This window comes from Bactrocera tryoni, unplaced genomic scaffold (genome assembly GCF_016617805.1).
Source record: "Bactrocera tryoni isolate S06 unplaced genomic scaffold, CSIRO_BtryS06_freeze2 scaffold_119, whole genome shotgun sequence".
Classification (NCBI taxonomy): Eukaryota; Metazoa; Arthropoda; class Insecta; order Diptera; family Tephritidae; genus Bactrocera; species Bactrocera tryoni.
This window is the reverse complement of record NW_024395833.1, coordinates 49,969-76,806: the sequence shown is the minus strand read 5'-3', so window position 1 is coordinate 76,806 and position 26,838 is coordinate 49,969. Positions and strand designations below refer to the sequence as shown.

Here is a 26,838-nt window from a genome sequence, read left to right as displayed (position 1 = left end):
AACGTTTTCTTAATAAATTGTTATATTTATAATCATGTTTGTTCTTATTGTCCAAAATGCTTTTCTTATTAAAGTTCGAATCTTGTCCGAAAAATATTTGGTCATAGTTGGTTGATTTGCGAAAAAATAACTGTACATTCGAAGATTCCAGAAATGTGTATGGCAATCACGTGCGCTTTCGGTTGGTCATTGAAATATACGCACTACATTGCTTTGTCTTGCATAAACAAGTGCAGGTTTTTTTTATTGAGACAGTACTAAAAATAAACAAATACATTGTTTTCGAGCTACATTTAAAGTAATAATGTGAAAAGCTACTATTTTGAGCTTATTGGCACGTGAAAAAGTAGACTTTTTTCACTCCCAAGGACTATCCAATCGAAACATCGCCAAACAGATAAAATGCAGCTCCAGAACTGTTGATAGATATTTAAAGGATCCAGAGGAATGTGGAAAAAACTTTAAAGGAAAAAAGAAAGCTCTATCTGAACAATCAGTACGCAAAATTGTTAGAATTGCTTCAAATTCGACTAAGTCTGCAGTTAAGATTAAGGGATTAGCCGGAGTAAAAGCAAGCCTTTCAACTGTTCAGCGTACAATCAGAAATGCAAAACACCCAAAACGTTTAAAAATCAAGAAAAAACCCCCTCTGAATAAACTACGCAAAGAAAAACGGCTTCGATTCGCGAAAGAATACATGACGTGGACTGTTCAATCTGTCACGCGACTTAATGATTTACGTTCAGTGGTCTTTACTGATGATCAACGTTTTAATTTAGATGGCCCTGATGGCTTTCAATACTATTATCACGATTTGCGAAAAGATGAATTATATTTAAGCCGCCACCACAGCCGAGAAGATGGAGTCATGGTATGGGGTGCCATCACGTTTTATGGAACGATTGACTTGGTTTTTATCGATCAGAAGATGAACGGCGCTCGCTTCAAAACATTGTTGGAGTCTGTATTTCCACAATTAAGAGATCTCTTTGGACCAATTCCTTGGATCTTCAACAAGACAATGCTCCCATTCATAACGCCCGGGTAGTAAAGTCGTTTATTTCGAGTCAAAACGTTAAGTCATGACCAGGCCACCATATTCTCCAGATCTTAACATAATTGAAAATATTTGGTGCTGGCTAACACGGAAGGTATACGAAGGAGGAAAGCAATACGGAGATAAGGAAACATTAACCGCTGCTATTAAAGATGCTTGGAGGGAAATTTCCTTTAGTTACATGGATTACCTGTATCATTCTATGAATGACCGGATATATGAAGTTATTACTAAAAAAGGAGGAAGTACTCATTACTGAAATTATTATTTTTTTATTTCCAATAAATCAAATAGTTATACGAACTAAAAATTTAAGTTGAAAAAAAAATTATTTTCTTATAAAAAATTCAAAAGCTTATGTGCGTCTATTCTAATGACCAAGAAAAACGCACCTTTTTTTAGTAGCTTTAAGAAAATGTTTGAAAAACACAGTTTTGTTAAGTTTGAATAAATATTTGAATAACATATTTAAATTATCATTAATTTATCCATGTTCTTGCATTTAAACTTTTTTTCAATTATCATTACAATAATAAATATTTAAACAATTGTAATGCAAGTAAACGTGCGTCTAACCTATTGACCAGCAGTGTAATTGAATATATAGCGAAATGGTTTCATAAATGAAAAATATTGAATTTAAGAAGCGTTAAAAGTAGTTATATTAACTTAATTAGATCTATGGAATGAATATTTGTATTAATTATGAATTTATTTAAAAAAATGGGGCGAGCAAAACATTGTTAAGAGGAGGAAAGATTGTACGTCCAAAATTTGGAAGGAATGAGTCACGCGTAAAGGCAAACATATGGAATACTTATGTCTCAAACATTTGTGTTTGATGCCTTAAAATTTCCGAAAAAGTTTGAAAAAATAGGCCGACCACAAAAAAACTACTGCGGTAGCCGTTCGAAATCTGCAGCCATTCAATAAAAATTATGTGCAAAAATTTCTTCAAGAACAGTAAGAAGACGACTTGTGGAGAAAAATTGGTTTGACACATGGTCCCGAAAGGTGCCAATGCTGAGAAAACGACATAGATGCATTCGTATTCAGTTTGCAAATCGACACATCATTTAGGGCGGAGCTGAAAATTAAGAAAAAATGGTTCTACATTTTATGGTCTCAATGCAAAATTAATATGATAGCAAATGATAGTTGGCGTGAGTCCGACGTCCAAAAAAAAAAAACGAAATGTGCGTCCGCTACACGATTAGGTCCTTCAAACCCCGTGGCGGAAATATAATGGATTAGGATTGTTTCTCATATTGTACTGCGGGATCTATTTTTTGGATACAAGAAAACATAGACCGCCATATATACGTTAAAGTTTTAGATAAGGTCACACTTCCATATGCTGAATAGAATTCGCCCTGCATTTTGACAATTCCAACAAGAGAGTTACCCGAAACATACTTCGGGTCTTGCAAAAAATGTTTTTCAGATCATGGTGCTGGCGTTATGGCTTGGCCATAGTAATCACCAGATCTGAATTTCATCAAGAACTTACGGAAAATTGTTAAGGAAAATATTGCACCCCTTAAACCGAAAAATAAGCAGAATTCTGAGAGAAGGTACAAAGGTCTCGTATTCTGTTCCACAGAACGCTTTCGGTAGCCTAATTAGGTCTATGCCTAGAAGATGTGCATCTGTATTAGACGATTAAGAATACACTACAATGTACTACCAATTTTTTTTTATTAGTTCACTTAAAAAAATATTTTTTTTAATGTAAAAGATTTTGATTCTATTTTTTTTATCCTTTGAATTTTTGAAATATATTTTTTACCTTTGTTTTTGTAACATTTATGAAGTGTTTTTTTTTTTCAATATTTTTACTGCTACCAATAGCACTTGATATGAAGTACATAATAAAAATATAACTTAGTTGAATTTAAAGCAAATTCATATTTTTCTTTAGAAAGGAAAATGAGTACCATGGATGATTCTATTGTCCGTAACTGTACATATGTATAACATATGTATATACGAGTAAATCAGTGTTTAGGGGATGATATACAAACCGAACGCTGTCGATTATTTCAATCATTGAAGCATGAGTATACATCACTTCAGGTATTTTCTGCTGATGCGAACGTTCATAAACAAATCAAGTATAAGCTGATCTTTAGTGATTCCAAGTTGTTCTCTATCGCTGATTTGAAGACAAACGGTTCGATTTGTGTACATGAACTGAACTGACAATCAGACTGAGTAGCGGATCACTTCTTAGGGGCTATACCAGTGTAACGCATGAAAAATTAGGCGATTTTCGCGAATTTTTTTAAGAGAAAGTACGCGATTGAATATTTGGAACTTCTTGGAATGTAATAACGTATATTTTCGGCTATATTTTAAAATTTCTTTTTTTTTTACAAAAATGTTGAAAAATATCGGAATTATGGGCTATCTTCTGAGGTGCCATTAAAAAAGTGCCCCAACAGCTGACATGATTCCAGTCGAATGAGTAGCTGAAACAAAAAATTGAAAAAGTTTATTAAACTTAAAGATATTTCCTATATATTGACCTACGATCTTTGAAAAATATCAAAAATTAACGAAATGGCGTAATTTTGAAAAATAATTTTTTTGTTTTAGGTTAAAAAATGGTTGTTTTTTTTATGCCAAATTGACAATTTTCAACCAATCAAAAAGATCGTAGGTATTGTATAGTAAATGTATTCAACAATACTCAGTTTTAATTTGAAGTCGATCGGTTATGATGTCCGCAATTTTGAAAAAAGTCGTTTCGAGAAAAATGCGTTTAAAGTTTCACTTATAGCATATACATATGTACATATAATATATTTGTACCTACGAGCGGTCGCTCTTTAGAACTGCCATCCAAAAATTATTCAAGATAGGACCATGCCGATTTCACAGGATATTTTTGGAAATATAAATAAACTATCGAAAAAGCTAATAAAATTTTTTTTTTTAAAGTGTCACAGTGGTATAGCACCTGAAGTATAAACAAGAATTTATTACTCGTTGCAACTCTCCGCTGCACGTCATGTCGTCTACGTCGTGCCAGAGACTCAATGATGGCAGCCATTGTATATTGCTTGAAGTGTAATGACTTCTCTATTACATTTTCTACTTCATGCGGGGCAGTTTCTTTTGATTGACCCTTAATGCAAGCATATTGTGCAGTCGATAGGACCTTCAACATGAAAGAGGTGAGGCTTATGGGTCTACAGTCTTTGTCATTATCATGTATTCTTCTCTCTGTTTTGGTATGAACACCAACTTTATTCCTTTCCAGCAAATTGGGATACATGATAGCTGTTTCTTCTTTGTTAAGTATGAGAACGTCTCATCCTCTGTATGTAACTCTTGAACTTTCCTGATGTTATTACTATTACCGCTTATTGTTAAGGGGTTGCATAGGTTTCCTCAGGTAAAAATAGTATTCTTTTAACATTTTTTTCCGATATCAAAAATGAAATATTTTATTAGAACTTTTTATTGTCACAAACACAGACTATTAAGAAAGTGTTTGAATTTTAATATCAAACTGTTTGATTTGCATGATCAAACGTAAAACTGAAATAATAATTTTTAACTTCTTACCGCTGGTGGGGGGAAAATAAAGACCTTATTCAAGCTGAGAATTATTCATTCTAATTTTATTTTTAAATTTGTAAGCCTTAATATACTATTTTGGAAGTCTTACTTATCTAATTAAATGTATGTGTATGTACTGCATACCATATGGGGTTGGTTTTAGCTCTACAATGCAATACATGTGTGTGCGTGTGTTATAATTCCCAGCAGATTTAAAAGCGAGATCTCCTGAAAGGAGGAATGAATGAGCCCTCCTATTGACCTCTTTTAGGAGCAGTAAGTGAGATTTTTTAATTTTGTTCTTATATTGTGTTTTTTTTTTATATTTTATTTTAGTGTTGACCTCCTTTTGTCATCTTTCAGGAGCAAAAAAGGAGATTTTATACTTCTATTGTGATTTTTTTTACTTCATTTTAGTATTGATCTCCTTTTGTCCTCCTTTAGGAGCAATAACGGAGATTTTTTAATTTTTCGTAGCTTAAAAATCGTACTTTTGATTTAAAAATTACAATTTAACGGGAAATAATAACTGTTAATTTTTGTCTTCAAGCAATTGTTCATTTCAATTGTTTTTTAAAGCGTGCAGACGTAAGTGTTTTATATCTATTGAGTATAAAATATTTTAAATTTTGGATGAAGTGATTGCGGAGTCCCTGCTCTTAAAAGTGAATTGGGATGGAGCCAAAAAAAAAGTTGCATTGAAGAGTTATGCACTTTTCAATAAATTTCTTTACGGTAATACATAACTTCAATTGTTGTCATCTATTTTTTTAACAAGTTTAATTTTTAGAGGCCTTAAAAGATGATTACTCATACCCTGATTTTGAGGCAAAGATCAAAAAGGCGTTTCTCAAATGTAAGGCTCAGTTCTACAGGAACACTTATAATATAAAAAAAAAATAATAGATTTCATGTACATTCATTTAATTAAAAAACTTTAATAAAAAATAAAATTATAAAAATTTGTTTTTGTTAAAATAACTGCAGGTTGAAAATAATATAGGATTAATCATAGAGATCTCCTATAGTAGTAATCATAGAGATCTCCTTTAGGAGTAATCATAGAGATCTCCTATAGCAGTAATCATAGAGATCTCCATTAGGAGGTTAAAAGGAGTACTCGCGTTCCAATGACATGCAATGTTAAAAGCGAGTATACAATTTTACGTGTATTTACACACGAGTATTAGGAGTAATAGGGAGTATAGGATATCTCCTAAAGGATTAATGGGAATATACCCAGCAGATTTTAGGATGATCGTTTGAGAAATCCTGGATTAATCCTTTAGGAGATATCCTATACTCCCGATTACTCCTAATACTCGTGTGTAAATACACGTAAAATTGTATACTCGCTTTTAACATTGCATGTCATTGGAACGCGAGTACTCCTTTTAACCTCCTAATGGAGATCTCTATGGTTACTGCTATAGGAGATCTCTATGATTACTCCTAAAGGAGATCTCTATGATTACTACTATAGGAGATCTATATGATTACTCCTATATTATTTTCAACCTGCAATTATTTTAACAAAATCAAATTTTTATAATTTTATTTTTTATTAAAGTTTTTTAATTAAATGAATGTACATGAAATCTATTATTTTTTTTTTATATCATAAGTGTTCCTGTAGAACTGAGCCTTACATTTGAGAAACGCCTTTTTGATCTTTGCCTCAAAATCAGGGTATGAATAATCATCTTTTAAGGCCTCTAAAAATTAAACTTGTTAAAAAAATAGATGACAAGAATTGAAGTTATGTATTACCGTAAAGAAATTTATTGAAAAGTGCATAACTCTTCAATGCAACTTTTTTTTTGGCTCCATCCCAATTCACTTTTAAGAGCAGGGACTCCGCAATCACTTCATCCAAAATTTTTGAATGCCTTTTAGAGTACATTTAATTATCAATTTAAAATATTTTATACTCAATAGATATAAACCACTTACGTCTGCACGCTTTAAAAAACAATTGAAATGAACAATTGCTTGAAGACAAAAATTAACAGTTATTATTTCCCGTTAAATTGTAATTTTTGAATCAAAAGTACGATTTTTAAGCTACGAAAAATTAAAAAATCTCCTTTATTGCTAAAGGAGGACAAAAGGAGATCAATACTAAAATAAAGTAAAAAAAAATCACAATAGAAGTATAAAAACTCCTTTTTTGCTCCTGAAAGATGACAAAAGGAGGTCAACACTAAAATAAAATATAAAAAAAAAACACAATATAAGAACAAAATTAAAAAATCTCCCTTACTGCTCCTAAAAGAGGTCAATGGGAGGGCTCATTCATTCCTCCTTTCAGGAGATCTCGCTTTTAAATCTGCTGGGTAGTTTATGTTGTATGGTTTGGGGTTACTTTCAAGTGCATTGCCTAAACGTATATCTTATCAATAGGTTATCGTATGTATACATCTTAACCTAAGTAAAGTTATATATTTGTATTGTTGCAAATTTGAGTGCATGCGTATTGCATATGCATAGATGCATACGTGCCTCATATAATGGGTTGTCAAAAAAGTCTTGCGGTATTTGTATTGAATTTTTTTATTTTTTTTTTTATTGAAATTGAAATGAATTTTTGATGACTCATGCCCAGCTCTTGACCGATGCTACGGCTGCTACTATGCCGGTCTCTTTCGACCAATTCAGCGATTTTATCGCAATTTTCGACGACAGGCCTTCCGGAGCGTGGCGCATCTTCGACCACCTCTACACCAGAACGAAAACGTTGAAACCATCGTTGTGCGGTCGAAATGGAAACTGTATCGGGTCCATAAATTGCACAAATTTTATTGGCGGCTTGAGAATCAAATTTTAAAATCATAACAAGTAATTAACAATTATATTAACATAAATAAACCGCTCCAAAGCCCTATCTGGTTTCAAATTCCGCCACCCGCCGATGATAATAAGAAAAAAATTGATTAACAAAAAAAGAATTATTTGAATATTATTCAACTAAATCAAAAACCGATTTAATAAAATCGATTTACTTTTGCATCGTAGTTTTCTTTGACCAGAGATGAAAGGATCTGAGCTCAATAGTAATCGGTTTAATAAGTCCTGATATGTGGCGACACGTAAGTTCTTTCGTGTGTGTTGGAGTCGATACATCCTAACGTCCTTATTCATTGACTCAGTAGCTTCTTCTGAGAGCTCTCCAATTGAAACTAATGCATATTGAATAACATCGGGCGTGAATTAAAATTTTATGGACTGACGCAGGAAGATAATACCAGGAATACTTTGATGTTAATTCTCTTGCAGTATCTAGTGCAAATTTCCTAAGTTTTTCCACATTAATTTTGTACCCTGATGAAAAAGCTTGTAGTAATACTGCACAATTTTCAATTAATACTTCTATGCCTGTTATTTCAGCAGATGTATGGGCATCGTTAAAAAATTTTCTAGCAGTATTTCCATCGTTTGAAGATCCACTACCACCTGTTTTTGGTTTGTCGACTATAAGACCCATTTTTCATGAAACTCGCACTGTATATGTTTTTTCCTTCTTAGAAATCGTACTTTATCTTCTAAACCCCTTATTTGCCATTGTCTGATTTCAAGTCTATAAGAAACGTAAAGGAAATATTCAAAAAATATTTCGATCCGTTCGTACTTCTTTTTTTCAAGCATTTGTCAATATCGTTCATCTCAGTAGGTTTGGCCGAGCTTATATAGCATTTTGCAGATGAGGTTTCAGTTAAGGCATTGCACACTTTGCCATCCACCATTGTAAGTTGAAGAATGTGACCGATATAAAATTAGCGATTGGTAGCTGTTTTGAACTCAATGGGATTTAATTGTTGAATTTTGTTTTTAAAATATAATTCTTCATTTATGGTTAATTGAACTGATTCGTTTTCAAACTGAATTCGAACAGGACGGCAATAGCGGGTGGATGAAGGTCGGGGGTGTTTCCAAATTAGTTTGTGCTCCTCATCATTTTGCGATTTCATTATCATTTGTAGAGGGACATATGACGTAACAAATAAATTACTGTCTTCCAAATTATTCGAATTTTTCTTATATTCGCTCTGCCCAGAACTGCCATCAAATCCCTATTTTCCTATTAATGTTAGGTAATTAGAAGAGTCATTGAGTTCATTAATTACATCGCTTTGCAACTCTAAAATTCGCGACGCAGTGTGATCCAATAATTTTTGTAGCTCAACTTCAGCGTAAGCTTCTGAAACTTTTATTTGCTCAGGATAACTTTTCTGTTTTTCCTTTAAAATATTATCATAGCAAGGTAAAAAGTTAACATCAAGTTTATTGTTAACGAAGCTTCTAATAAGTTGATACTGGTGCTTGGTTAAATTTGCTTCGGTGATAAGTGATATTACTTCACATGTCTTTGCGCGAAAGATCGACTTATTCGGTTCCCTACAAGCCAAACGCAAATCATCAGCAGCGGAGCCATCGAGTTCTGCTAAATCTACTATCCTTCGCCGCTTCGTTCTCTTTGAGCACTCTACCAGACTTAATCTAGGACGTCCTCGATCTTGACTCAATACGGATGATTGTCGTCTTAATAATATATATTCATATTGTGCAAACCAATTCGAATTTTTTTGTATAACTTTTGATTTTAATCTGTGGTTTTTATTCCACATTTCTGAAAATCTTCTAAATACGTAATCAAATCTTTTCATAACAATATTTCCAGTACATTCATAGCCATCCCATTCAAATTTACGGGTTAAGTCGTCACATACTTTTTTAGCTTTATCAGCAAATGAACCTTTTTCCAAACACCACAATTCAAGGATATATAGGCGTGAAAGTTCACATTGATATGACGTTCCTGAATAAAATAACGAATACAACAAATATTTGATAAAAGTGAGATAATGAAAACCAAAGCTCAAATAAATATGATAAAAAAACATAAAAAACAATATAATATACTCGTTCATACTTATACTTAAATACAAAAAATAATGAAAAATAACACCCGAAAAATCGCATACCTGGTAGAAAACCATGAATAACAAAGAAAGTTGCAAAAAGTTGCAGCTGAAATCATAAGCATAGACTTATAAAACATTAACTAATATAAACAAACTTGTCTCATTTGAGGGTAAGACAGGGATCACAACTTTTTTTATTACTTAATTCTATGTATAAAGAAAAATATATCACTCAAAAGCTCACTTGTAAAATAATAGTTTTAAAACAATAAAACAATATATTAGTACGGAAAAATCGAGTCGTTATATAGCACTTACCTTTCTTCTTAATATTCATTTCGATTTATTGGGATTAAGCACGATTTTATATTGTAATTTAATTTATTATAAGAGATAATTTTTAAGCTATTTTCACTGCACAGACCGCGTGTTTTTATTGTCTCACTCCTCTCGCTTTTCTTGGCGCGTACGAAAGGGATAGAACAAAAATTTATTTAACGTTAATTTCATTGCTATTTTAAAAAATAGTTTTGATATGTACATACAGTGGGAAATTTCAAACTTTTGTTTTTTTTTTTTATTTTTGGCCTATGAAATCGACCAGTGTGGTATGTACGTTTGTTCAAAATGTTTGAAAATAGATATTTAATATTAGTGGACTGTAGTATATGTGTTTATAATAAATATTAAATGGAACTCCTTGGCACCAACGCACAAGTTCATTTTTGAACAGAAAGAAATTCCGAAATTTTTGGAGAAAACATTTTAAACTCGGCCATTGCGACGCGATTTGCAGTAACTCGGAAAAAAGATGCGCCCGCGTTGCCAGAATGACTTCTTACTGGAGTTTTAGTTTAACTTAGAACTTAGACGAAGAAAAAAACTGCAAATAAGAAAATGAAAATGTCAGAAAAAAAATCCTTCGTCCAATTCTGTAAAAATTGTATCTCGAAGTGAATCTCATGAAAATCGGTGGAGTAGTTCTGGAGAAATTTTGCAAACCAACTTCAAAAACACACTTTTGAGAAAAACGCATTTAAAGGCCGCGCACTTAGCCTAGCTAGCTTCGAGGACACAAGTTCTTAAGGCTGTATCTCCGAAATTATAACTCGGAACAACTTGAATTACATATTAAGATGTTGTAGAATTTAATAATAAAAAAAATCGTTGAGTATCCAAGAATAGTTTGCCATAGCTGGTTCTTCGGGTACCCTCCAGTCAACAACAATCAAGCTATCTGATACCGTTGATAGTGTGAGATCTAGGACTCCCTCTCACCCTGAAAATCTATCCCAGATCTTGGAGAAAATTAATGTTGGCTTATCGCCTCTATTACATATACTTAAATTGCTATTTGTAATGTATCGTAAGAATGACTCACCTCTGATGTTCGTACATGAGCTTCCCCATAACGAATGGCTTGCGTTTGCGTCACCCTCTATTAGAGTGTCTACCCCTTTCCACCTTTATCATTGGCAGCACTTTTCGACCGCTGCAGATTTATTTATACTCATCTTATATGCTTGGTCATCAGCTACTCATTGATGACGACATCTCTCAGCAACTGTCTGTTATCGCAGACTCCTTTCGTGTCGTGTTTATCATCTGTTTTGTCCCTTTGAAATATCTTCATACTGGCTTTGCATATACCGAAGCTGGTTTTGTTCGCAGAAGTCCACTATCGGTGGCTTCGCCTCCTTAATAAGTTCCCACTATGTAGGTTATTCCGAGAACAGATTTATACACCGGGTGAGTTTTTCGCCCAGATTCTCTAGAAAGGCAATAAAATGCGAGCACGAGGTCTCTTTGAAATGTCCTTAGCGGGAATGAGTTTCAGTTTGATGCCTTCAAAGGCGTCGCAGATTTTAGTACGTTACTCGTAAAGAAGTCCAAAGAGGCCTGATCATCGATCTTGATTACCCTGTAGCCCCTAAGGGTTTCTGAGGAGTCGAACTCGACGTGGGGACCCGCCGGATTATGGAGTACGTAGCTGAGAACTATTGCAATTAATTTAGATATAAATAAAAAAGGACTAACAAGCAACTTGATTATGATTTAAACGTATAATTACAAAACCACTATGAGAGTATTGGCTAATTTGAAAGATCGCTGGGTTTGAGGCGTTTGAGTCGTCTTGGTGGTCCATCTCTAGAAGTTTACATGTTCTTCGTTACAATGCTGAAGCAATCTTGCACTATGTGCTTCTGATTTGCCAATTAGTCTTCTTATTAGGTAGTCGAAAAAGGCTTTTTCGTATTTTGTCAATAGATGTCATTGCAGTCGTATATCTCCAGTCCAGAAATATTAAATTCGGGGAAGTTGAAAATAATTTACAACTGTTGAAAAATGAAGAAATTCGCTATATTTTGGAATTTTCGTATACAAGACTATTACATGGCTGACATCGCTAAGGAACTTAACATTCATCATCAAACAGTTTTGAACCATTTAAAAAAGGCTGGTTACAAAAAGAAGCTCGATGTTTGGGTATCACATGAATTGTCTGTGAAAAATTTAATGAACCGAATTAACATCTGCGATTCTTTGCTGAAACGAAATGAAATCAAACCATTTCTGAGGGAATGGTAACAGGAGACGAAAAGCGGATCAAATGTGACAATAATGTGCGAAAAATATTATGGTCCAAGCGTGGTGAAGCTCAACAAAGTTTCGCAAAGCCAGGGTTGACGCCTCGAAAGGTTATGCTGAGTGTTCAATGGGATTCGAAAGGAATCATCCACTATGAGCTGCTCCAGCCTGGTCGAACGATTGATTCTACATTTTACTGTCAACAACTGATGAGATTGAAGCAAGCAATCAAAAAAAACCGGCCACAACTGATCACTAGAAAGAGCTTCGTCTTTCATCTGGACAACGCTAGACCACACACATCTTTGATGACTCGGCAAAAACTGGGAGAAGTTGGCTGGGAAGTTTTGGTCCACCATATATGTAGTATATAGCCCTGACCTTGCACCATCGGACTACCATTTGTTTCGGTCAATGCAGAACTCCCTTAATGGAGTAAAGTTGCTTCCAACAGAAGCCTGTGAAAATTAATTGTCGCAGTTTTTCGCCAACAAACCAGAAAAGTTTTATACTGATGGAAAAATGGCAAAAAGTGGTCGACCAAAATAGTACTTATTTGGTTCATTAAAGTTCATTATAAATACAAAAAAATAAATTGAAGTTTGATTAGAAATACGAAATGACTTTTTCGACTACACATTATTATTTGCGTTAGTACATCCCCAGTTTTGTGCACCATAGCTCCATATCGGTCGGAGTATTTGATTATAACACTGATTTGTAACCAATTAATATTTTTGATCATCAGGTGCAGCTCCTTCCGTTTGATGGTAAGTGTTGTATCTTGTAGTGTGTAATAACAATGTGTGCAGACAGTTTTCAGTTTTATCTGCCATTTCTTTGCCCATTGTAGGACTTTATTTAGAGCTTTTTGGAGATTAATAGTGTTCACTACTACCAACAGCAAGGAAAGCGGTATGTGCAAATGTGACTTTTGTAAAATTGCAGTCTACTGGTAGGTCGTGCGTGAATAGAATATAAATAAGAGGGCCCATCACACTACCTTGTGGAACTCTTGTTTTTATTTTTTTTTTTAAATAGAACATTTGTCTCCTGGTTTAACGCGGAAGTAACGATCTGATAAATACGTTTTTATGATGTAATAATGCTGTTTCGGTGAAATCAGTCTCAATTTCGAAAGCAGTTCTTTGTGACAATCTTTATCGAACGCGTTTGCAACATCCAAAAGCACGTAATTCTGAGGATGGAGCAATAGGTAGAAGTTCACGCAAGTGAGGAAAGTTCTCAGATTGCCATTCACTTGGGAGTGGCCAGAAACGATTATTTTACATATGGCTCAAGCAGCTCATGACTTCTGGTCTTTGTCCAAGTATCCTCTGGGTAGCCAGAAAACATCCGTTTGAAGGTGAGGTAAAGTGAGAAGGCGAAACATCCCTTCCACAAAGTTGTATGTACGCTGGCTTTGGGACCCCCCACGTAAACAAAAACGCACCCAATGAAAAATAACAATCAGCCTCGGAGACCCCCCTTTTGATGACGATCATGGCAAATGAATTAAGGATGACGATTTTATGGCATTCACCTGGAATGTCTGATCCCTTAATTGGGAAGGTGCCGCTGCCCAGGTGGTTAATGTCCTCGTTGGAGTGAAGGCTGACATTACCGTCATCCAAGAAATGGGATGGACGGGACAAGGACTGAGGTGAGTAGGTCTTTGTGGCATTTACTACAGTTGCCATACAAAGGAACGTAAATTCTGTGCGGGATTCGTGGTGGGTGAGAAACCCCGTCGCCGAGTACTGTCATTCACCCCGGTGGATGACCGTCTAGCCACAATCCGCATCAAAGCGAAGTTCTTCAACATATCTCTGATTTGCGCCCACGACCCGACGGAAGAGAAGGACGATGTGACTAAAGATGCCTTCTATGAGCGAGTAAAGAAAACTAATCAAAACAACCTTATCTTGGAACAATAGACGTGCACTATCATATAAAAATCGTGCTTGGCGGCTTTAACGCCAGGGTGGGTAAAGAAGGTACCTTTGCACTACTATCATTAAATTCAGCCTCCACGATGAAACATCGTCAAAGGGTTGAGGCTGATCGACTTCACCGGAGCCCGAACAGGGTAATGCAAAATAATACGAAAAGATGCGGAGCCTAGTAAAAAGTTTCATGACCGGAACATACTCTTGTAGAACCCCCAGAGGTGATGTAGTAACTGATGCCCAAGGCATACTAAAATTATGGAGGGAACACTTCTCCAGCCTGCTGAATGGCAGTGAAAATATAACGACAGGAGAAGGCGAACCCGATTCCCCAATCGATGACGATGGAGCAGACGTTCCATTAGCAATTACCCGTCTGAAGATCAACAAAGCGGGGGGGCCGATGGATTGCTGGCCGAGCTATTCAAACACGGCGGCGAAGAACTGAGCATGCATCTGCTTCTTTGTAGACTTTGTATGGTCGGACGAACGCATGCCCAACGATTGGATAACTACACAATCCGCAAAAAGGGAGACCCCACAATTTGGGCCAAATACCTTCACATAAGTCTCTTAAACATCGCATATATGGTTGTATTGAGCGTATTGTGTGAAAGATTACAGACCACCGTCACCACAGTCTGTTTGGACATTATCAGTGCGACTTTAGACCTGGAAAATCATCAATCGACCAGATATTCGACCAGATAATCACCGTGCGCCAAATCTTGGATAAAAACCGTGAAAAGAAAATCGACACTTAGCACTTCTTCGTTGATTTCAAAGTTGCTTTTGACAGCACGAAAAAGAGCTGCCTTATTCCGCGATGTTTGAATTTGGTATCCCCGCAAAATTAATACAGACTGGACTAGGAAGCAAAGCAAATGGGTCTGATGGTAAACTAGGGCAAATCGAAATATCTCCTCTCATCAAACAAACAGTCGTCGCACTCACGACCACGCTCTCACGTTACTGCTGACAGTCATAACTTTGAAGTCGTAGATAATTTCGTCTATCGTGGAACCAGTATCAACACCACCAACAATGTCAGCCTGGAAATCCAACGCAGAATAACTCTTGCCAACAGGTGCTACTTCGGACTGAGTAGGAAATTAAGAAGTAAAGTAAAGTAAAGTAAACCAAACTCTATAAGTCACTCATTATTCCGATCCTGCTATATGGTGCAGAGGCATGGACGATGACAACATCTGATAAGTCGACGTTCCGAGTTTTCGAGAGAAAGGTTCTGCGAAACATTTATGGTCCTGTGCGCTTTGACCACAGGCGAATATCGCATTCGATGGAATGATGAATGATGTATAACGAGTTTAGAGGCAGCGGCAACGCTGGCTAGGTCATGTCGTCCAAATGGACGAAAACACTAGCTGTGAAAGTATTCGACGCTGTATCCGCCGCGGGAAGCAGAGGAAGTCGAAGACTTCCACTTCGTTGGAAAGGCCAGGTAGAAAAGGACCTGACTTCGCTTGGAATCTCCAATTGGCGCCACGTAGCGAAAAAAGGAAACGACTGGCGCGTTGTTAACTCGGCTATAAATCGTACGCGGTTTTTCCGCCTGTGAAGAAGAAGAAGTGTAATTCTGTGGATTTGATCAATCGTAGAATGGTTAGCTCGAAACCCAAACACATGCGCTGGGATTATTAATTTTCGTTCTATGATTCTATTGAGATGTTTTTCTCAAAAAGTTTCGATATTATAGGTCGAAGTGATATGGCCTGTAAGAAGATACATCATATCTTGGTTTTTCTGGCTTTTGAAAGATGATGACTTCAGTAATTTTCCAATAAGTTGGCACGTATTTAAGATGAAACGCCATGTTAATAATGTTAGTAATTTTAATATATTTATTGGAGGAAGCTCTTTTAGAACCTCGGCAGTAAACAAGTCGTAACTGGAGATATTAGTTTTCAGAATGACGTTGAGCTTATTTGGTAGAACCTTGCTCTCTAGTAGGCTGCTCACTTCTTTTTAAACGGGTTTGATTGTAGGAATTTTCCAAGGCCAATATATGTATATCTAATTTTGCTATCCTCTGTCTCCTTTACCGTAGGAATATCAAGATCTTTATGAATGTTTTCATTACGCTTGTACCATGGGGAAGCTGTCAATGTTCTAAGCATTTTGGATTGGAATCTTTGTATTATATCAATGTTGGTTGTACAGATCGTACCCCACGGTTGAACGTCTTAGATCCACTTAGGTGTTATGATTGCATTCCATAGCAAGACTTTAGAGAGGACTTAGAATTTTTGTTTACAAGCTAATTTAAGTTTGATGTTCTTAACTTCATGTAAGTTATTTTACTCGCTATATGTTTTCGCCACGTAAGCCTTCGATCCGGGTGATTCCTAACATAAGTTACTTAATTCGTTTGGGGTCTTAGAACATTGTTTATTTTGACTGTCCGACACGTTTCTGATCTTAGTGAGAAGGTAAAATACTTGCATTTCTGCTCATTAATATTTATACGTCAGTTGGCTAGTCATTCTTCGACAAAAGTTAAGTGCTGCTCTAGAACTCTTGATGCTCTCATGGGTCATTTGATACGGCTTACTAGAGCTGTGTCATCCTGTATATTTATGTACAGAGTTGGGCCTAGCATGCTACCAGCGCTTATTGCTCGTTCTTCTGATATGTAGTCTGCTACTTTAACTGTAAGTTTCCTGTTTCTTAAATATGACTAAAGCTTTATGCAATTCGTAAGGTAAAACGGTTTTGATTTTCCTGACACCTGAGCTACATCTAGAAAAGTAGCTGAACAGAATTCTTTGTGCTCGAATGCTTTCCTGATTTCGTTGTTAATTCGATTTACTTGCTCTACAGTGCCATGTTTAGCACGAAACCCGAATTGGTGCGTTGGTATTATATTATTTTCGTAGAGGAAACGAGTCATCTTTGATAATAACACTTTTTCAAATATGTTAGAAATACAGGGCAAGAGACTTATTGGTCTATATGAAGACGGCTGTGTTAAGCTTTTCCCGGATTTATGTATCTATCATGATCTGCATCTTTTTCCACGAAATTGGATAAAATCGGAAACCAAGAATTGCATTAAAGAGCAAGGAGAGCATATAGCACTATTTTGTAACTAGTATTTTTGGGCTTAGCTCTTTTATGATTCTAGTAACTTCAGAAGTAGTAGTCCTAATAGACACAAGCGACTCGTTAGCGGTATAAGGCAAGGTTGGCAACTTAATTGCAAATTTGCCTTTTTTCATCACTACCAGCCCAATTACCATTCAACTGTCTTAAAAGCATGTTGGAATCTACTGGTGGCTTGAAAGACTTTTGGACTTTCCAAAGGGAGTTTTGCTTGCTAGAATTTGGACACAGTTTCTTTATATAATTTTCAATGTTGTGTTCTGCCTCTCGTTTAAGCGCTTTTTTTTTTAGCTTTCGTACAGAAAATTTCAGTTGAAGCAGAGTTGAAGGGGAGAGACTTAACTGCCATTCACGTCTAGCTCGCCTTTTATCATTTACAAGTTTCTCTATTTCATTATTAGTGATATTTCTAAAACCAACTGGTTTATTTTTTCTTTCTGGTGGCCCATACAGCTGCATTAGTTATTACATCATTACTCTTATACTTTCATCAATGTCTCTTCCTGTAATTATTTTGCAATCAATGTTGATGTGGCTGCTGATATATTTTCTATACTTCAACCCGTTAGTTTTATGTGATGTTAGAGAAACTTTTGGCTCAAATATCATGGGCCAAATATATACTAATAACTTTATTAGTATAGGAGAATGGTCAGATGATAAGTCTGTACATGTATCAGCTGTCATAAAGCAAATCAGCAAATCTATTAGGTCTGGTATTTTTTTCTGTCACTGGGCCAGTATGTGGGCTTGTCGGGAGATATTATATCCAGTTTATTATGCTTATTCATAATAGTGTAGTACAGCTATCGTCTTTTCGGATTAATAAGACGTGAACCCCAGTACGTGTGTATTGCGTTGTAATCTCCACCTGCTCGAAATCTTTGACGTAGCGTTCCAAAAAAGTCTTTAAATTCGCTATCAGTAATTTTAAAACGAGGTGGACAGTATAAGCCGTCAGGTTTAAGTTCCCGCAGCGATTTTTTAAAGTTATTGTTGTAGCTTGTAACTGCGCTGTGGCATAAGATTCTAATGCGTGGTGATTTATCCGTTGTCTAGCATACACTGCTGTAACACCATGTGCCTTTCCATCTGGGTGGCTTGTAACATTGAGTCTAAATCCCCGTATACAGAAATTGTTTTTATTCGTAAGATGCGTTTCTGACAAAAGCGTTATGTCTATATTATATTCATCCAGAAATCTAATAAGTTCCAATTTATGTTGGTTAACACCGTTAGCATTCCATATACAAATGTTCAATACGCTCATTTTTTACTTAAAAAAGTTTACAACATTTGGTTTTGTGATTTGATTATCTCTTGAATCATATTTTGCATTGTAGACATAAATTGTGTCATACATTGGGTAAGGTTGAAAATCATAGTTTCAGCGCTCCATTTGGTTGGTTTTGAAGCAATTGCATTTGTTATGCAGTGTTGCCTTTCAACACGTTTGAATAGCTCCCTTGTGTAGCATTGTCTTTAAGATTTAGTGGTTTTGAAATATTGATGGGAATTTCAATATTTTCGTTAGGAGGAATATTTTAGAAAATATTTATTTTATTTGGTTACGATGTGCTTGAAAACCAACATGTTTTGCATGTTTTTATAGTATAACCCTTCAAGAAAATGTCCTAAAGAGTAATTTTCGAAATTCAAATTATTTTCCGAGTTACAGCTCATTTTGTGACACGCCGACAAAACCGTTTCGCAGCCGGTGACAACTTTAAACTCGTTTTTCTCATAACTACTTTTCTAGAAACGTGTGCATGATATCTCAAGTTTTATTCAATCGATTCACATGTAATTTTACACAGAGCTTTCTTATACATTATATTATCGCACTACGAAGAGCTTTCGAAATAATTTTTTTTTATTTTTGAAAAATTCCGAACCACAAAACAACGCAAAATACGAAACTTTTTTTCAAACCTCCTCCATTTTGTAAAAAGAATTTTTTTTTTTCAAATTGTTTCGTAGTGCGATAACTACACTTTTACTCTTCACGGATTTCGCATAATCTTTAATTTTAGGTCACGGAAAGGATTTATATCCTGCACACCAGGACAAGCCATTGTTTCATCAGTCTCTATTTCGCCGACCTCCAGTTTTTTTAAATTTAATTTTTTTCCTTATATTATTTATGTTTTGTATTCTTATAGTATCAATAAAAAACATGTAAAAAATGAATAGTCAAATTAATTTTTGATTTTTTTTTATCGTGTCCATAGTCTTGGCAGTTTGTGCATTGTACTGAACTATTTCTTTTGTGTGGTTCCTCAACGGTAATTCTGCGATGAAGCAGATATTTTAGGTTGTAAATAGGATGTGTTTAATGATGATGTTTAGTTTTAAGTTGGCTAGAATTTGGCATCAATTCTATTTTAAACATTGGTTATGGGACCTTGTTCCTGTTAAAAATTACTACTGATTTAATACTAAAACCACCTTCTTCCAATGTTTCTACACATAAACTTTTTTCAGTGTATATTTGAATTGTTATTTCATCTATGTTGCCTTTTTTCAAAGGCACAATGTGAAAATTGTTTGTCCCTATTAAATTGCTTATTTTGGAGACAAGCTACGCTCATGCAAATAGATTGGCGAGAGTTTGGTATTCACGACTGTGGTGGTACGTTTTGCATCATCGTTACGATTTTTGCTCAGTAAGACAAATCTGTTGCCATTAAGAATATCTGGCTTTTACCTTTTGGCGTGCCTGGTTGAAATTCTTTGGTATTGACCGCTGATTTAATAGGACTCGATCTTTACATATATGTAGCGATCAATACCAGTCTGAACAGATGAACCTGTTTTGCTTGATACATTCCCACCTAGCGTTTTGTTTTTCTTGCTGCTTCTGCTGACTGCGTACTTTGTTTAATTTCCATTTCAGCTGATCGCTGCGATGGCTCATCAGAATTAATTTTGTATTTTGACATTTCGAAAAAAGCTGGATAGAACAAAAAATTTAAATTCTAATAAATAAAACTGTAATCGTTTATATTCAAATTGAATTTACGAACAAAATATGGATCCGTTAACTGCCACTCAACGAATTTTGAACTTACGTTCGGAATGTTTCGAATTATGTGATAGCAATTTGGTATTTTTTCCGAAAAAACCGTATGCGATGGATTGCGTGGTAGGGCTGATTATTATTAACAATTTGTATGCACTGATTTTTATTCGAATGTTTTTTATCATATTTTTGTTGATTGTTTACTGCAAAATCGGAATACACGGAGCGAAATGCAAAACACGTCCGTACACCTTGAACGCTAAATTGTTTCATACGGGGAAAATATTTGGGCTAAATAATCAGAAAACACTTCCGCTGTTTTTGAATATTCTCTGGCCCTTTGCTGAGACTTATTTTGATGGCACATGGTTGGGAGAATTTCTTTTTCATTTGTTAGGAATTTTTTGAAATTTTTAAATCTCTTAATTTTCCGATTAAGATCTTTAGAAACTTTATTTAAAATAGATTTATCAGCTGGGCAACAAGTTTACTGTATTCTGTATTTAATATATATATTTACTCTCATAACATTCCATGATCTTTCTAAAGTACTCCCAAAGGCCGCTGTTTTGTCTTTAAAGATGACGGTTTCACTATAGGTTAAATAGATTGGAGAATGATCTGAGTTAAGGTCACAACCCTGATTTAACGACAAATAGTTCCGGCAAATTTTGCCGACAACGAAAAAAATCTATCAGGTCTTAAATCTTTTGGTTATCTGATGGCCAGTATGATGGTAAGTGGACGTGCTTCGTCACAGTTCCAGCATTTAGGCTGCTGTTTCTATGGTTTCGAATATTCAGATGTCTTATGCTTACCGGTGCACTCAACTGTAATTGGCCGCGTTTGCTTATCCTCAAAGCTATACCAAGGTATTTTATTACTCGAAAGTGCTTTTGATATGCATCTGTAGTCCCCTATTGAGAAATTTTTAGCGCTGTGATTATTCTTTTTTTTTTTTTTCGTTTAATGGTAACATTTTTTTGCTTCCGATTTTGCAATTGCATATAGTTGCTGGTAATTACTGCCGTTGGCGTCTTCAGACACTAGGATTGGTGGAGGCCGCGAACTATTTTTTGGAGTGAGCGGTTTTAATGTGGCTTCATCTGCCTTTTCCGGAAGACCAGGAGAATACTCCGTTTTTCGTTTTTTAGCTGGTATTTTTTTTAGAATGCATACAATTTCTCTTCTAATTCGTCTTCATCCGTTGAGAATTCAATCTTCGAAATTTTGCTTACATCGATGGACTTAAACTTCAGGTTTTCGGCTCTTAGAGTATTTACTTCTAATGAGAGCTGTAGAATGGAGTCATGTGTAGAAGTTCACGCAAGTGAGGAAAGTTCTCTGATCGCCATTCACTTGGGAGTGGCCAGAAACGATTCCTTTACACATGGCTCAAGCAGCACACAACTTCCGGTCTTTGACCAAGTATCCTCTGGGTAGCCTAAGAACATCCGTTCGAAGGTGAGCTAAAGTGAGAAGGCGAAACATCCCCTACATAGGGTTGTGCGCTGGGTTTGGGACCCGCTACGTAAAAGGCTTGGCGACTTAAACTTCAGAGTGGGCAAAGAAGGTATATTTGGCACTACGGTCGGTAAATTCAGCCTCCACGTCGAAACATCCCCAAATGGGTTGAGGCGGATCGACTTCGCCGGGGCCCGAAATATGGTTATCTGTGGTACTAGATTCCAGCACAAGAAGATACATCAAGCTACCTGGCTGTCTCCGGAACGAAAAGCCACCAACCAGATCGATCATGTTGTGATAGACGGTAGACACGTCTCCAGTGTTCTAGAAGTACATACGCTCCGAGGTCCTAACATCGACTCGGACCACTATCTTGTTGCAGCCAAGATTTGCATCCGCCTCTGTGCAGCAAAAAACGCACGTCAACAAACACAAGGAAGGTTCGACGTCGAGAAGCTGCAATCACAACGGATAGCCAAACGATTTGCTACTCGGCTTGCACTCCTGCTTTCTGAGAGCACTCGTCAACAACTCGGTATAAGGGAACTGTGAGACGGCATTTCAAACTCCTTACGTACAGCTGCTACAGAAACCATTGGTTTTCGGAAAGTGCAAAAGAACAGCTGGTACGACGAGGAGTGCCGTGTCGCAGCGGAGAGAAAACAGCCTGCCTACCTGGCAACGTTACGATCGACCACTACACGTGCGGGATGGGAGAGATACCGAGAGCTGAAGAGGGAAGCGAGACGCATTTGCAGACAGAAGAAGAAAGAGGCCGAAATGCGTGAGTACGAAGAGCTTGATAAGCTGACCGACAGGGGTAATGCTCGAAAATTCTACGAAAAAATACGGCAGCTTACAGAAGGTTTCAAAACCGGAGCATATTCTTGTAGAACCCCCAAAGGTGATCTAGTCACCGATGCCCAGAGCATACTTAAATTATGGGGGGACCACTTCTCCAGCCTGCTGAATGGTAGTGAACGCACAACGCCAGGAGAAGGCGAACCCGATTCCCCAATCGATGACGATGAAGCAGACGTTCCATTGCCCGACCATGAAGAAGTTCGAATAGCAATTACCCGTCAGAAGAACAACAAAGCGGCAGGGGCCGACGGACTACCGGCCGAGCTATTCAAACACGGCGGCGAAGAACTAATAGGGAGCATGCATCAGCTTCTTTGTAAACTTTGGTCGGACGAAAGCATGCCCAACGATTGGAATGTAAGTGTGCTATGCCCAATCCATAAAAAAGGAGACCCCACAATGTGCGCCAACTACCGTGGGATTAGCCTCCTCAACATCGCATATAAGGTTCTATCGAGCGTATTGTGTGAAGGATTAAAGCCCACCGTCAACAAACTGATTTTACCTTAACAGTGTGGCTTTAGACCTGGAAAATCAACAACCGACCAGATATTCACCATGCGCCAAATCTTGGAAAAGACCCGTGAAAGGAGAACCGACACACACCACCTCTTCGTCGATTTCAAACCTGCTTTCGACAGCACGAAAAGGAGCTGCATTTAAGCCGCGATGTCTGAATTTGGTATCCCCGCAAAAATAATACGGCTGTGTAAACTGACGTTAAGCAACACGAAAATCCCCGTCAGGATCGGGAAGGACCTCTCCGAGCCGTTCGATACCAAAAGAGGTTTCAGACAAGGCGATTCCCTATCGTGTGTCTTCTTCAATCTGCTGCTGGAGAAAATAATTCGAGCTGCAGAACTTAATCGAGCAGGTACAAGCTTTTATAAGAGTGTACAGCTGCTGGCGTATGCCGATGATATTGATATCATCGGCCTTAACACCCGCGCCGTTAGTTCTGCTTTCTCCAGGCTGGACAAGGAAGAACAGAAAATGGGTCTGGCAGTGAACGAGGGCAAAAATATCTCCTGTCATCAAACAAACAGTCGTCGCATTCGCGACTTGGCTCTCACGTCACTGTTGACAGTCATAACTTTGAAGTTGTAGATAATTTCGTCTATTTAGGAACCAGTATTAACACCACCAACAATGTCAGCCTGGGAATCCAACGCAGGATTGCTCTTGCCAGCAGGTGCTACTACGGACTGAGTAGGCAATTGAAAAGTAAAGTCCTCTCTCGACGAACAAAAGTCAAACTCTATAAGTCACTCATAATTCCCGTCCTGCTATATGGTGCAGAGGCTTGGACGATGTCAACAACTGATGAGTCGACGTTGCGAGTTTTCGAGAGAAAGGTTCTGCGAAAGATTTATGGTCCTTTGCGCGTTGGCCACGGCGAATATCGCATTCGATGGAACGATGAGCTGTACGAGATATACGACGACATCGACATAGTTCTGCGAGATCAAAGACAGCAGTTACGCTGACTAAGTCATGTAGTCCGAATGGACGAAAACACTCTAGCTCTGAAAGTATTCGACGCAGTACCCGCCGGGGGAAGCAGAGGAAGAGGAAGACCTTCACTCCGTTGGAAGGACGAAGTGGAGAAGGACCTGGCTACGCTTGGAATATCCAATTGGCGCCATGTAGCGAAAAGAAGAAACGACTGGCGCGCTGTTGTTAACTCGGCTATAATCGCGTAACCGGTGTCTACGCCAATTTAGAAGAAGAAGAGAGCTTTGTACACATTTGTTCCATTTCCGCTAGCTTTTTGGTTAATTTTTCGATTGTAACATCTTTTTTGGCAGTTTTGTTTAATTTACCCCCTTCTAGAAGTGGTGTCCTAGTAATTTGCATTATTTTTAAAATTTACTTATAATTATATAGACAATTGCATATAAACAATTAAAAATATAATTACAAAATAAAAAATACGTGGCAACCCTACAACTCTGTTGCCTTGTAAATAATTATAGATATAGGTTTTCAGTATACTTTTAGCCTATGGTACAATAAGTAGTTTTTTGTAGCGCCAAAAAAGTGTGTGTACAACAAAAGATGATAGAGGCGAAATAACAAACCTTCTAATCCAAATTAGTCAGTGGTTGTAAGTCGCTACTTCTGCACTCCATTGCACATGAATACCGCGCTTTGCATTCTCCGAATTGATGGGCAGATTTTGTTAACTTCTTCCTTTTTCCACTAAAATTATTTAATTTTCATAGCACGGACAATTACTCACTCTTTTAACTGACGTTGATGTCCACCTACTTATATCTCTTGAATGGTGGTTGGCGAGGAGAAGGACTCGTCTATGATGGACACTTCTGCTCGGCTCCCCCTGATTTAACTGTTTTGGCAGTGTTTCCAGTGACTCGTTATGGAAAGAGGATTCCTAATCTGTGAGCTGTTCTGTTTATGGCTTCCGTTTCAGGAAACATTCGTACTCCTCTACTATTTGCGTTAGGCGCTTTATCTCCTCGACATCAAACGAGGTGCCGGCAGCCTGATCTTGGGCTATTTTTCCGAGTACGAAAACTGCCCTCTGGTGACGGATTTCTCTCAGATGATTTTGAGATTTTTTCCGCTTTTTGCGCTGTACTTCACCTTTGGCAGCCAGTGTGCTTTCATTGGTGCTCATGGCCACCGTGAAGGTGGATGGATCTATATAGACGTTTTGGGTACGTTGGCTGCCACAACATGTAGTACTCTTTACTGTCTCCTGACTAGAGATGAGAATGTTCTCCTCATCGGTTATAGAAACTGTAAAACGGAAGGCTGGCGGAAATTCTTAAAGATAACGTTTGAAGTGTTAGTTTTAGCAGAATTTGAATTTATAACAAAACATTTGTAGATCACTGTAAATACCTACTACTCCTTTATTTCTTGCAAATTTCTAGAGTGCATAATATAATAGCATATATCTTTTTTGATTTCCATGAGCTAATCATGTAAATTCAAAATGATATAACAAGTAAAAAAGGCAAAGTTATAAGAAACATTCTTCTGATTAATAATCATTAACCATTACGAAAATTTATTTTAACATCAAAAGAATATGGCAATAAAAAATGTATAGCTTTCGTTGTAAATTAATGCATTTTTTATCATTATTTAGGTTGACGAACAATTTGCATATCTGAACGAAGTTTTCGTAAATCATATAAAATGCCACTACCAAAACGTTCAATAGAGCCAGTTCATGTTTCACGATCCGTTTATCAACAAGATGAACTTCAATTCGTTGAATTAGAAACAATAACTAATACAGCCCTTACAAATATAATACGTCAATTATCCTCCTTATCCAAACATGCAGAAGATATATTTGGTGAACTGGCCCGAGACGTAGGAAACATTAGTAATCGAGCGAACTCACTACAAGCACGAATAGATCATTTGTCTATTAAAGTTACACAGTTGGATAGCTCAATGGAAGATGTTCCACTCACAGACATAACAAGAAAAAAGGGATTCCGATCTACTAAAGTATTTGATCAAAAAATATTTTCTCATTCAACCATGCCAGCTCCTATGCTAGAGACTTACACCATGTGCGACAAACCACCTCCATTAAACAAATTAAATAACTATCGGGATGACGGTAAGGACGGACTTAAATTTTATACCGATCCCAATTACTTTTTTGAGTTGTGGCGACAAGAGATGTTGAAGGATACAGAAAGAGTAATGCATGACAAAGGAAAAAAAATGAATCGTCCGCGTCAAGACGGTGGCAATAGTTGTGTTAACTCTGCAGGGAATAAAAAACGAGTGAGAAAGCCACATAATACTAGAGAAAAGCAGCGGTTGATTGCTATTGGTCATGGAGAAACTTTAATGCCAAACAATATTAATTACCAAACCCCAAATTCAATTGTCAACATGGAAACCGCTTTTGGAAGTAAGTATACAATATATAGAATAGGCTGTGGTATTTTAACTCATTAAACTTATTAATCTATTTTTTGTAGTTTAATTACAATGAAAGTATTTTTTAACGATCTACATTTTTATTATTTTTTCTTGTATATGTATACAGTCAAACCTGGATAAGCGAGAGTTCAAGGGAGCACAATCTCATTCTCGCTTATAGAGGTTTCTCACTAACCCGAGTGCGATAAAATAACCACGTTATTTAGTTCCAGGCAATAGAATAGGCACCAAATTGACAAGAACACACTACAAAAACAAGTAGAAGGGCTAAGTTCGGGTGCAACCGAACATTTTACACTCTTGCAACTTGCAAGAATCAAAGCAAGGGAAATACTTAAAGGT

General features: G+C 36.7%; 1 protein-coding gene across 2 annotated transcripts in view; it reads left to right on the top strand.

Moving 5' to 3' along the window:
* Nucleotides 1-26,838, top strand: part of LOC120779970 (wiskott-Aldrich syndrome protein family member 3) — a 100,533-nt gene that overhangs the window by 31,491 nt on the left and 42,204 nt on the right. Inside the window, exon 2 of one of the 2 annotated variants that reach the window (XM_040112269.1) lies at nt 25,679-26,464. In XM_040112269.1, coding sequence (XP_039968203.1) covers nt 25,729-26,464 — 736 coding nt within the window. In that variant the 5' untranslated portion in view covers nt 25,679-25,728. Of the gene's footprint in view, nt 1-25,678; nt 26,465-26,838 lie in introns of those variants that run through there. The other variant, XM_040112270.1, reaches the window with a different exon arrangement.